Here is a 14,319-nt window from a genome sequence, read left to right as displayed (position 1 = left end):
TATATATATAACTGGTCTCTCTTTGTATTTTGTGTTATGTTTGGCTTAAAAAGCTGAGCCTGATACATATATTGCATGCTAAATATTGATGTTTGTCTAGATTGTCTTTAACACCAAGAAAATATATTATATTAATAAGAGTGATATGACTTTCTATGTTTGATGATTTGATTGGACAGATATTTGATTTCACAATGGAGCTCCTAATTATTGAGTTAGCAAAGCAACAATAACAGCCATGGATTGTGGGCAGACATGACTAGTTCTTCTGCCTTTTTTCTCTTGACTTTCTACATCGATCCGCCATTAACGTGAAACTGTTTAGCATGTACTGTTGATAATGTCACACCATTGATAATAAATAGTTCAGAGAAAGAAAAAGTATAAGATATCCATATCCTTACTTTTCAAGTTCTCAATCCCTAATCAGCCACCTTCCATTACATGAACTACATGATGTGACACTGGAATAATTAAGCGTAGTACTATCTCTACCTAAGTTAATCAAATTTCCCACTACAACTTTCAAATTACAAAAACTCGACCATAACTTTAAAATTAAATAGATGGAGTATATGTATTCAAATAAATTACAAACAAAATAAACTCAACATGAAAGATATGAGAATATCTTGAGGAATGAAAACTTCACATATGATATGTTTAATGATGAATTTTGTTAGAAAGAAAGTTGAGAAATATATTACAATATTGTAAAAAGATGTCAATTGGATGGTTAGGACATGAATGGAAAAACATCAAAAAGTTCTATGAAGGAGAGTTGATTAGACGAATGGTAGAATAACCTTATTACTACTAGATGGAGAGAAAGAATGTTAAAAACTCTACTAAAAATGAAGTTAATATGAACATTTGAATGGACATAATACTTTATGATAGAGCATTAATGTTTTATTATTTACATCAAAATTAAGTGATCCAAAATGCTCATAGGGCATCACCAATTTTATTACAATTAAGTAATATAAATTTCTATAAAGGGAGTTTTAGAGATAGTCCAACCTATCAGTTACTATAATATTAATTAGGGGAGGGATTCATTTACTTCATATTAAGTTTTTTAAACATACTCTTCATCCTAGCCATCCATCCCCACTCTACTAATTAAATAATAATATGATTTGTCTCAAATCATGTCTTACATTAATAATAATGAAATAAAAACAACAATAATAATATATATTTAAATTTTTTAATTGATATGATATATTTTCATTCACACTTAATAGAATTTGTTACAACGTATAAATTCTTTCCATCTTATAAATGGAAGCCTTGGAAGGTGAAAGACACTAATTCCAAAAGGTAAAACTCGGTTACCTTTACTAGAAAACCAAACACTAGTTCACTAGTTAAACTCCCCTCTAGTAAGACAATTTTATTTTTTTAAGTATATTTTTAAAAGTAAAATTATAACTTCGGTGTAAACTGAAAGATATAAATATCATTTTTCTTTGGTTTTTCAATGCTTTTCTCATAAATGTTATCTCCAATAATAGAAAGCAGTCGGACTCAAAGTTTATGGACTTTAATCAAGTCAATCAACCCACAACCTCCCAATGCTCATTTTTAAAAATGACGAGATAAATACATGTGAGATTTTAGGATGTTAAGAAACCTTAAAATACACACTCTTCCTACTAGGGATGTAAATCCTTTCTCCCAAACCTTATCCTCAACTCTATCATGATGTAATCAGTTTTAAACAAGTAATATAAAAATATAGTATTTTGTTTTTAAAAAAATTATTTATTTATGTGACAATTTTTAATTGATGAAGATATGACAATTATGACATACTTTGGGACAAATGATCTTATTCTCTTACTAGATATGATACACATACATGAAGGAGGAGGATCCTCTATTCCAAAACTTCATATCTTTATATCCCAAATTAATCTATTTTATCAAATAACATAAAAATCTTATTTTATATTTTTGTATTTATTCAAATATGTGTTAATTTTCTATGAATTAGGATATAATGTGATACAAAAAGTGGGATGGTTAATCCGCATTCCACCTACATATATAGAAATCATTGAAATGTGAATGAATTATGCAGGACTTGACAGAATACTGTGCCTACCTAATATTGTGTTTGTTCTCATTATTATATTAAGGCATGCAAGCAATTGAATTAGGTTCCTTTGAAGGTGGATGTTCAGAATGGCAGTTCAAAGCAAGCAAACACTCCAAATTAAGTCCAAACTGAGAACAATATAAATAAAATTAGACAAGACAAGCAAACACTCCAAAGTCCAAACTGTACAAACTGAGAAAAAAGTATTGAAAGAAGTTAAAAAGAAACCCAGAGGGGAAAATAAAGCAAAATCTAGGATATTCTTTTTCTCATTTTAATAGCTTCAAACTTGCTAATTAATTCAACAAGAACCAACTAAGGATAAAAATATACACTAGTATCACATGGGTCCATTGGAAATTGGTGTTCCTCTCTTGATGTTATCCATGTTGGTAGTTTCATAGACAGGTAGACCACTTGAACAGTAACCCAAATCACAGTTTTGCAACTCAAACAGATCAGAACTTGAATCACTCTCAGCACCATCATCAACCACATTGAACTTTTTGAAACCCTTATCTTCTGCTGAGTATTTGTCCAACCATATCCTATCTTTCTCAGCTAACTCATTCCCACAGTTTTTTTGTTTCTCCAATGACAATCTACCATGTTTGTAATTTTCATCCAACAAAGTTGGCTCTCTCTTTAACTCATTATGCAAAGTGGTTTTCGGTTTTACAAGTCCATTATGCTTTGACAAGGACACTGCATGCTTGTGATCTGAGAATATTCTGAATTCCTTGCAGCTCTTGGTTGGTGTTTGAACATGAGGAGGGGTTCTAAACCCTGAACTTAAAGAAGAGTATAAAGACTTAGCATCTGCATTGCTTGAACTTCTGAAAAGGCTAATGCTGCTTCTCCTCCTTCTCCTCCCACTAGGGTTCTCATCATCTTCATCTTTCATTGACTGTGAGCTTTTTGATTTCTTCTTCTTTGATGCTGATTGGCTGAATAGTGAGTTCAAGAAACTTGCAAGTCTACCACCTGGTGAACTAGGTTGCTTGTGTTTCTTCTCTTTCATTACTACTTGCTTTTCCATGCCATGAAATTGTTGAGGAAGCAAGCTTCTCATTGGCATGTCCAAGCTTATTCTGGCTCTATTTGCATGCCTTTCTTCTGTCATGATCTTTTGCCTAAAACTAGAGCTATTATAGCTAATAGCTTCATTGTATCCTGAGAAGTATCTTTCTGCTTCAAACACATCAAGCTCACTAGAATCATTTCTTCTATGAAAGGACTTCTTGTGATTCATTTCTGGATCTATAAGTCCTATTATGGACATGGTGCAGTTAGGGAGCTTGTATTGTTGTGAAGTTATGCTATAGAGTGAGTTTAATTAATCAGTAGAGTGAATAATAGAGAAAATGAATATTTAACAATATGGGGGCTATTTTAGGGATTGAAAGAAATCAAAGGGTTTGAAATGATTGGAGTAGTGGGAGGATCACTTTAGAATAATCAATGACTCTAACCATGATCTTATATGGGGAGGGAGCTTAGGGTGTTTAAGTGTGAGGCCCACTTGATTGATGTGAGAGATATGTGAATGTATACTGCTACTGAACGAGTTCTTTACACTCTCATTGCATCATCGACTTTTTTAAAAAGTAATTCAAATGAATGGATCATGTAGTGACTAGGTATAAATCTTTTACACTGATAATGCGTAGATATTACGCTTATTAGTAAATATAGAGGGGGAGTAGTGGGGTTATAAGTGGGAAACAATGCTTTTTATCCTTCTCATGCTGTGAAAACCAGATGTTAGTGCTGGAGAATGTGGGAAACAAAGAGCTATGTTGCCTTGGATTCTATATGCTTCTATGTGTTTGAGTGGGAATATATGTTGTTAATTGGTTGTTGTTGGCTATGGATATGCCATGACCATGAACGTACATGTAATAATACTATTTAACCTTCTGTATTTATATCATTATACAAATGGGCAATTATTATCATAGAGATCCCACCATGGCACCATCATTTTAAGAGCTTCAAAGTCACTCTATAACAAATTAAAAGTAATTGCTTGGCAAGTAATTTCTTTTGACTAGGATAGATTTACTATGGCCCATTAATATCTCACTGCCTCCTCTTTAGGTAGTTTTAATAACAAGGACTTTTCTTCATGGTAAGGTTATTACTTATTAGTGGGTAATATTTCAATTTCCAACCACTGGCAGGTTCAAATAATGATAGCAGAGGTGATATAATTCAGATTAGGTACATAATTAACAAAAGTCTTGTAAGTTAAAATTTATTTTTTTCATTAGTATCACCATCATATATGGATGGTAATTATCATATTGGCCTTTTCCCCGTGCAGAGAACTTTAAACCACACATGCATATTTGGAATAAACTTTAGTTTTCACTTTAAAATTTAAATATTTGAAGTATTTTAGGAGAGAGTAAATTTGGAAATAATGATAATGTTGCTTTCTTGTGGCATGGAGATGATCATAAAAATTTTGCATTTACATAGTCATCGTATGTATGCAATTGTAAACCTACCATGCGAGGTTACTGAGACAATAGATCTCTGTTTAGGGAGGTGACCATGACAGTTCCACTAAGATTGAGTCTAGTCAATTTTTTCCAGCAAGATTATAACTATAGGAAGTTAATGGTCCTCTATTCTCTGTATCGCAGCTATCACAATTCTGTAGTTCAACTACAAATCATTCACTTTCATTTGACAGTATCAGCAGGTTTCTTGTCCACCACAAGTTCTGAAGTATAAAAAAATACATTTTTGCCACAGACTTTATGTTAAGTTGAAATCATGCTAAGGCTTGTTGGAAATCAATGGTTCTGATTTTTTAGGCACTATACCACGATCGATCAGGATAAGTCACTATCACCATCCTAGGCAAGTTTGCAATAAGACTGATCGAAAGGACATTCAATTTAAGGATATGAACTGCAAAAGTTCATATCTGACCAGAATTGTGTGCATTATATGCTTCATATTAGCTCAACCTCATATCAGTACGGAACAAAGATCATCTTCGATACTCGAGAGAAGTTTTTATTTTTTGTTTTGTTTTAAATGATAAAAGTATTATTCTATTATATATAAAAATATAAGTGTTGTCTATATTATTTTTTCCTATGTTTTATTAAATAACATTTTTACTGATGAGTATGGATATGAGATTTATTTGAGCATCATAATATTTTAATATGAATATAGTAAACCATATATGAAGGAATGTTATATTATTATTTACTCATTTATATTGCTTATATTTAATAGAGTCAATAATAATAAAATATAAATGATAGATGATACAGTAACAATATGAAAAATTCTTATGGTATAAGTGAATACATTTTTTTCTTGGATGGATAATGAATTTAATAGTTGGTGGGAAAGGCTAAGGAGTGAACCTCATATGAGATTCTGTAACTCTATTATTGGCTAACATCAATGCAAGGCCACAAAATACACGGAAAAAAATGAAGTGGATTCATGTATATCATGTCTCAAATCTGAGTTCCATGATTGGCCTACACAATACTAAAAAAGGAACCTAATTGGACGTTGGCTACAAATATATGGCCCAACCAGGGTAGATGGATCAAATCCAATTCCAGTGGCAGTGCAACATGCATGGTGACGTTATATCATCTTCATCCTCATCTTTAACAGAAAATTATCTCTAAAATCTTGGAAGATACTCATGTGTGGTTGCTTTCTTTTAATATACACCATGAATTCTTAAATTGGTGTTTAATGAGTATGGTTTCTCCAATCCATATCACTACTAGTGTAATCGATGTAACCGCAATTAAAACATAAAACACTGTGTAGTGTGTACACCTAATATTTAACATATTCCTTTTGAGGGAAAAAACACAAATGCCAATTTTTTTCATTTCCAAATTTCTTTCCCTAAAGCATGTGTCATTGTTTGATGTCAGTGATAATTTAGGCATAACACCATTCATTATTTAACGTGCACTTTTCACCAAAACAAAATGGATCACGAATTAATCATTGAATCTTGTTACTGGAGTGTGTACTTTAGGTGTGTTTAAGATTTATTGTAGACCCAGAGAAAATCCTAGATCAGATGTTATCAAGGCTTTTTTAAGATTGACAGAACTAATCCAACAATATGAGAACTCTACTTATTTAGGCCCATCTAGGACATGAAGTCCCATACAAAGGTCCATTTGGTGTCCCTACAAGACCCAACATTGCTATTGGCTGCAGGAACAAGGTGGGACTTCAAAAACCTCAACTAATCTAATAGGGTGCCCCTTATATCTTTAATTGTAAGTGAAAAAAATAATATAAGATAAGGAAATAGTACATGTTTCCATATTTATGAACAAGAGAATGTGCAAGGAACCATAAACTAAAGAGCACTATGCAAATGGGTCTCATGCATTTGGATTTTGCATAAGCAATGTTCTTAGACATGTTTTTTTTTCAACTTTAAGATATATTCAAAAGACGTGGTCATGCTAGCTTCACCTATAGTGCTTTTTTACACATTTGGTAAAGATGGCCCTTTATCTTTAAGTCACAGCTTCAACTTCCAAAAAAAGCTATGCATGAATAAATGTATTACCTGGCATGTCTACCTTAGCTTTTATCGCAAGGAGTGTATTTACATTCAGAGAGCACTTCTCTTCATTCTTTGAGAAGTATCTGTTTTGAGTGATCTAAGACAAATAGCATAAAGGTTTTGTCTGCTTAAAAGCAGTGGCCTTAACTCAGAAGAAGCATCAACAATCTCATAAAAGCATAATAACTATTTTTGTGTATAGAACTGGGCCGTATCCAAAATAAACAAAAGGGTCCTTGCAGGAGGGAAAATCACATAACACCCAAAACAAAATATATTAGGGCATGTATCTATCCTGGTGGGAAAAAAATACTCTGACAAATGCTCGTGTAAATATAAAAATACATTATAAAAGCCTACCCATCTGGATATAAAAATATATTTCGACAAGTAATTACTTGTGGAAATGTATAAACTTTTTTCGACAATCAATTATTAGGATGTATATTTTTTTTAAAATACATTAAGGCGTTAATTTGTCAGAATGTATGTATTTTAAAGAAAATATAACAATATGTCATAATATACATTGTGACTATTTATATATCCTTGTGCCCTATGAAGCACGGATTCGTCAAATATCCTCGCGTGTCGGTGTTCGATACGTATCTGACATGGATACGCTCAGATTCGCGAAGGATACGTGTCCATAGAGTATCTAAAAATAAAAAAAAATATCAAGACACGTATCGAATTCGTTTTCAATAAAATATAAGATATATAAATTCGTTTTCAATAAAATATAGGATATATAGATTCGTTTTTATGATAAGATAGATTTGTTTTCAATAAACACTCACTTATTTAAAGGTCACATCATACCAACTTACCATCACACCACTTTGACCCTCGAATAGCTGATACTTTCCGATCCATAACGTCACCGGCTGATGCTTAGTGTTACTGCCTCTACCGCCGTAGGTATGTTGTGAAGAACAAACAGAAAAAGGCTTACCTTTCTTTCTTCTTAGTTTCTTTTCGCTTATTATGTTTATAAAGAGAAGAGGATGTGTGAGTATTAATAGAGAAGATAAATAATGGGCTTACCTTTATTTCTTAACAGAGAAGAGAAGAAAGATGGTAGGAGAGAAGAAGAGGATTTACACTTATAATTTTATCATTTTTTATGTATTTTTTATTAATTTATACGCGTATCCCTGAACGTATCGTATCCTACATTTTAGAAAAAATGCGTGGCGACGTATCGGATACATATCATATCTGATACACATATCCGTATCTGTGCTTCAATGCTTGTGCCTTCCCTTCCCTTGTGCATTTTGCCTTTCCTATTTCTCTCGTGGCTCCCACCTTTAACAATAACAACACTACCCTCAAAAGCCATAATGCAAATGAAGGTTGGGGATGTGAGTGGTGTTATGTTATATTTTTTGGGATATATAAGTGTGTTATGAACATAATTTTAATTTTAATGTTATGGACATAATTGTCATAAAAATCACTAAGTAGATATTAAAGATTCTTTTTATTTTTATAATGAGCAAAATTAGAAATAAGGTAAGTGTGTAGTATCACTCTTCATGAAAAAGTTTAAATTTGGTAGGAGATTATTGCTCATAAAAGAATGTAAATTCAAAGGGCATATCTTCATGAAAGAGCATTAATTTCTAATAAATGATAATTATGTTCCCTATATCATATGCATCAATTAATGTACTTTTCTACCACCCATCATTAGAAATGTGAGAACTTTATGTTATAAAGAGTAATTGTGCATAAAAGTTTGAGTGACCAAATAAACTACATTTTACCATAAACATAAAGTCGAATACCAAGATAAACCACTAGTAAATTATCATTTCCTCATACTGTCTGTGATTATATCTATGTATGTTTCAACTGTATTATTTCTTGTGATGGCTAGAAAAGAATGATCTTTGTGGTATGGTGATTGTATTTATCTTCAAGTAATTCTCCAATTAGTTTTTCAACATGTTCCACTCCGCACAGATTCAAGGTGGATAGTGAATTAAGATGAGCAAAAGGTGAAGCTTGCATGTCTGAATTGGGTGTCCCATCATGATGATGTGGTGGATGAGGGACATAGCAAGCATCACATGGGAATGAAGATTAACTATCTCTAAATTGTGTCTCAAACTCTATCTCATTCAATCAAATTTTGACATATATTAAAAACATTAAGTAGTGAAAACTAAAGTTAAAATTGCAAACTTTTTATTATGTATCAAAAAATGATGAGACAAATTTGTGACACAATTTAAGGACAGTTGATCTCATTCGGCCCATGGATACGACTTTGAACGGAATGAAGTCCAAAACACACGAACTTCACAATGAAAAGGTTTACCATGGTCAGGTTGGAGGCTATGCATCAACCATATTAACATGAATGAAGAGTATTTTATAAGGTTGAGAGAGTATGAAGAGGGATGATAAATAAATAGAATATATTATATGGTTTCTCAAATTGTGGGACCAAAATTAAAACTTGGTGGTCCAAAAAGCATCACTTGTAAGGAGTGAGAGTGATACCATGCTAGCTAAGCAAGTAAGTCCTCACAAAAAATTGCCTTTCATATCTATGAAAGACTTTGATTTCCCTTTCTTTTGAAACCATCAATTTATTATGATAAATTGTAGTCTATGAATAAAATTGTGCAACAACAATATTATGGTTTTTAAAATCTTTACAATGATAAGTTTAACCACATAGTAGGAATCATAATTTATATTTTACATGGTGTAGGAAAGGTTTTCCATTCATAATGAATCTTCATGCAAGGCTTCCACTTTATAGATCTTAATTTCTATATCTATAGAAGTTTTTCAATCTTTTCACTAAGCAGCATACATATAATAATGTTTGTTATATATTTGGTATCTGTATCTGAAATAATAAGCTAAAGATAAATTAAAATTTGACATAAAATTGGTTACAATTTATAGTAAAAAAAATGGAGTATATAACTATGGTATAACACTGTAAAATATGTATAAATATCGGTAATACGGTTGCTTAAAAAATGAAACGGCGTGTCAAAATGTCTAAAAGTAGTGGAATTGAGAGCGAACCAATGAGAACTCGACAGGTTGCTCGTACTACCTCTCTACACCCTGTCTCCTTTTATTGGACAGAGATTAACCATTCTGGAGGATGTCTTCGGTACCAATTAGATATTTTTTTGGTTTTCCATGGCACCAGAGACAATTCTGTTCGAGCCAAAAATATCTATATATATATAAGGTTAATTTTTTCAACGAGTATTTATCCATTCATAAGATTGAACATAATATCTTACTTAATGAGAATTAAACATATAGAACTTGAACAAACACTCATTAGTGTACCAATTAGATACTGTGATATAAGAGAAATAAAACTTTTATAATATAAAAATTAATATTATTATATTATTTATTAAAATATAGTTGATTTTGGACATGGAAGAGAGTCTTAGACATTATTCACCCTCACCAATCATGTTCCCTCCTCCATTCTTTGAGTTTTAGTTACTTCTATATCCTTTTAAAATAATAGGTTGAGAGACATGATAATGTCTTTCAACGTGCCAAAAAAGAAAATATGGATCATGAGTTCTTGTTTAGCTTTAAAAAGATAAAGTTGACCACTTTACATATATCTTACGAGTCATTTATCCTCGTATCAGATACTGAATTCAACACATTGCCTATAACTTAACGGGTTTGTAAAAAAGAGTCTTATAATAACGTAAATAACAACAAACCTATACAAAGTACAAACCCTATATCGGAACCAATACGCATAGCATGTAAAGTTGATAACTAAGAACAGTAACCTCAGAAAAAGGAAAACTATAGGCCATTGTAGGCTTAGGGTTTGAAGTTTGAACCGCGAGCGAGGACAGAAAACCTAGAAGTTTGCAAATAAATAATTAAATTTTTATATCTAAAATTGAAATTATTTGGAAGAACAATTATGCATGCCAAAAAATGTAATTCCTTAATTAACAGATACCATTAATTAACAATTTAACAAAAGAAAAAATTCACATTATTTTACGAGCTAAAGCAAAAAGTCTGCAGAATTTGTTACCTATTCTTTATCTCTGGATGAATGAGATGGGAATTGATGCTCGCATGACATCATTTTGAATTGTACGGACAGAACGTGGCACATAAAGATATAGATTCGTGAGAGAAAAACTACGTTTGAAATTTATTATATCAACCCTATGTATATATATTCAATCCTATATATAATTTTGATGTAACAAAAATATAATAATGTTGAAGGACAAATTCTTTTTGGGGAAGGAGAATACTTTTGGGGGTTTAATTTCTTTCTCAAGAGGAAGACTTTAGGAAATATTTACATTTGATGATACTGTATATAAATATATATAGAATGATAGATCTGTTTATACCCAAGTTATACTAGTTATAATTTTTTAAATCTAACAGAGTAAATGAGTGAATAAAATAAGTGACGAGAGAAAAAAGAAGATGAATCTTATACATATTTATTTATCGAAAACAATTTGCAATCTCATTAATACTCTTATTTTACTTTAGAGAATACTTTTAGGGGTTTGTTTGAGAAATAGTATTAAACTCGGAATAGTCAATTACTCTATCAGGGTCCTTGGTCAATGAAATTTACAATAAAAATTCATAATATTAACTAACATTATATTATTTAAAGATTCTACACTTTAAAAACGTTATCATACATAATTTAACAACCATAAAAAGGTCTAATTACTATAAAATATGATAAATAAGTTAAAAATATCATCAACCAACTTGGATTTTATGTTTTAATTGCAACAAAAATACACAAATAAGTTTAAAAGAAGTATCCAACACGTCATATTTAATTCAACAATTATCAAAGAATGTTTAATTACTACAAAATCGTGGTGGACTTGTCTAACATGACATATTTCAAGACAAATATATTTATATTTTTTTTATATTATCATTTATAACTAAATTTTGATTAGAATTAAACTTTAATACACTGTCAAGATTTTAATAGTTGTCTTTATATACGTACGTTTTCACACAAGTCTTTCTCTTAGCAAATAAGCATATTACATTCAACTAATATTTAAAAAGGCAAATTACATCAAATTGTTAGTCATGAAAGAATTGTCTTTTAGGCCCTTCAACAACTTCAAATTGATTGTGTCTAATACCTCTAATTCATGTTTAGATGCAAATAGAAACCATCCTGATCGTGACATTTTGTTAGAATGCATATATTTAAGTAATTCAGTAACCAATAATTGGAAGACAACCAATTAGATTATAAAGTAATTACAAAGAACAAAAAAATTATGTTCTCACAACATAAATGATTCATTTTGAGATCATTAAGTATTATTATTTAGTTTTGTTAGATGTCAATACAGTTGAAAATTCATATAAGGTTGTATCTGCTTATTAGATAGATGAGGAACTATTTCAGAAAGTGCTAAGCCGACACATATAGCTTTATCTATTATAGTAGTGATTTTCATAACTTATTATGATACATCTAATTATTGGATATGACTATACAATTGTCACTTGGCTGCTGGTTTGTGACATAAGGTTAACATTGCTATATCTCGCTTAAGGAAACAATTCAGAGTGATGAAATGTTTATAGAGCATATTGATACAAACTCCAAGTTGTAGATCTGCTCACTAAGGGTTAGTTTGGGAGTTGGATTTTGGAGGGGAAGAGAGGGAAAGAGAAGGCTTGGGAGCTATGAAACAAGTGTATTTCATGGTTTCCAAGCCTTCTGTAACACCGCGAATTTTACGAATTTGAATTATAAGATTTTACTAATATTTTCATTAATTATATATTCGAATATGAATTTTTGGGAATTTTCGGTAAAGAATTAGACAAAACTCTAGTTGAGTTTTATTCTTGAAATTTTATTTCCGATTTTATGGTAAGTTTTGGTAATTTTTGGAGACAGTCGGTTCTGGACCACTGTCGGGCCGAAATCCGCCCGGTACGGCTCAAAACGTGTTTTTTGAGTTCCGTAACTCGGAATCGAATTCTGATCGCGCCGTTGGATTCGTAATTTAATTTTGAGTCAATATAGACTCTGAGTACACTCATACCTATTTTCTAAATATTTTTCACTCGGAATGCCGAAATCCGAAATTCTAATCGGATATTAAGATCGGGCGATTTATAATATCCGATCGAGTATTAGCCGATAATACTCGAGCATGTTTATCGCACGTATCCGTGAGGGGTCATTTCGCATTGGGATGCGAAAGTTGACTTCCATAAAGTAAACCTCACATCACTCAATCTCACCATTAGCCACCCTAGGAGAGCCACCCTAGGAGATTTTCATGATTTCTTAGGAGGGAAATGATTTCCCTCTCCCCTTAAACCCTCACACTCCCCACTTCACTCTATCACTTTAGCATTTTCAAAGAAGAGGTAAAAACCTATCTTCATTTTTCTCTCATTTCCCCTTTCTTCTTCCATCTTCAAACTTTGATATCTCAACATTCAACCAATGGATGTTGATGAGGTTTAAGTATGTTGATGAGGTTTAAGTATGTTGTTCATGAATATGTCAAGAACATATTCAACCGTTGAAATTTTCTAAAACGCTTTATAACTCATTTTCTCTTCAAAACCGAAAATGATGTGGTTCTTGAACTCATGAAAATATTTTGTTGAAAACATGAACAACTTGTGTTCATAGAGTTGTTATAATGTTGTATTACATACTTTTGTTGTTTTAGCCAAAGGGGATGATGATAAAATCAAAGGAACCTTTAGGAAATGTTTTGTAAAAATGAGAATGTATGTATTTCTATTTGTTTTTAGCCTTAAACCATGGCTTGAATCAAGTTGGAAAAATAGAAATCTTTGTTAAAAATGATGTTGAGGTTCATGAGTATATGAAGGTCTCATGAAACTCTTAAATGATACTTTGTATAACTTACTTTAAAGTGGTAAGATTATCAAAGAATGTTTTAAATCGGAATATGGAGTTTTAAGTATTTTGGTAACGATTTTAGAAATATCGGAAACTAACGAGTTTTATTATGGTAGTTACGAAGATTTCCGGCATTTGAACCTTGCAACCCAACCGAACCATAGGGATTTCGTAAAGCACGCTTCATTAAGGTGAGAGAGAACACATCGTGACATAGTGGTGTCCGAATATGACACCCGGATCTCCTAAACCATCTCAAAGGTTTTGGAGTTAACTTGGGTTTAAGAAACCCAAGATTTTTATGTTTGAATGCTTTTGAATATATGTGATTGTTGATGAAATGTGTTGAATATTGTATATGAATGTTGTTGTGAAATTTTCTGAGTGCAGGTGGTTGAAAAACCATGTTTGAATGTGTCTTGATTGTTGAAAATAACAAAAATTAGCATTCTGTCCAAATTCCAGTAGTCTGGGCGAACCAGGAGTCATCAGGGCGAGCTCGGGCGACCAGGGCGTCGTCGGGGCGAGCTTGGGCATATGTTATTCTCTTCTATAATGTGTATGTTCGTGTGAGAGTTTAGAGTCTTTATATAGAGTTTACAAATACCCTCTGAAGGTTTCTGAAAGTGTATGAGTTGTTTGGAGTGAAGAGATTTCGTTTGGAGTGAACACCTTTCACTTTGAAATCTGAAAAACACTGCCAACAGCTCT

General features: G+C 31.7%; 1 protein-coding gene across 1 annotated transcript; it reads right to left on the bottom strand.

The window, feature by feature from the left end:
* Positions 2,263-3,622, bottom strand: LOC109359315 (protein BIG GRAIN 1-like E). The gene has a single exon (XM_019603932.1). The coding sequence runs from the start codon at positions 3,387-3,389 to the stop codon at positions 2,448-2,450; it is 942 nt and encodes a 313-aa protein (XP_019459477.1). The 5' UTR covers positions 3,390-3,622; the 3' UTR covers positions 2,263-2,447.

Source organism: Lupinus angustifolius, chromosome LG11 (genome assembly GCF_001865875.1).
Source record: "Lupinus angustifolius cultivar Tanjil chromosome LG11, LupAngTanjil_v1.0, whole genome shotgun sequence".
In the NCBI taxonomy this organism is placed as follows: domain Eukaryota; kingdom Viridiplantae; phylum Streptophyta; class Magnoliopsida; order Fabales; family Fabaceae; genus Lupinus; species Lupinus angustifolius.
This window is presented reverse-complemented; position numbering and strand designations above follow the sequence as displayed.

Coding starts and splice junctions, on each gene's coding strand:
- LOC109359315 (XM_019603932.1), bottom strand. CDS start 3,389: ATGTCCATAATAGGACTTATAGATCCAGAAATGAATCACAAGAAGTCC.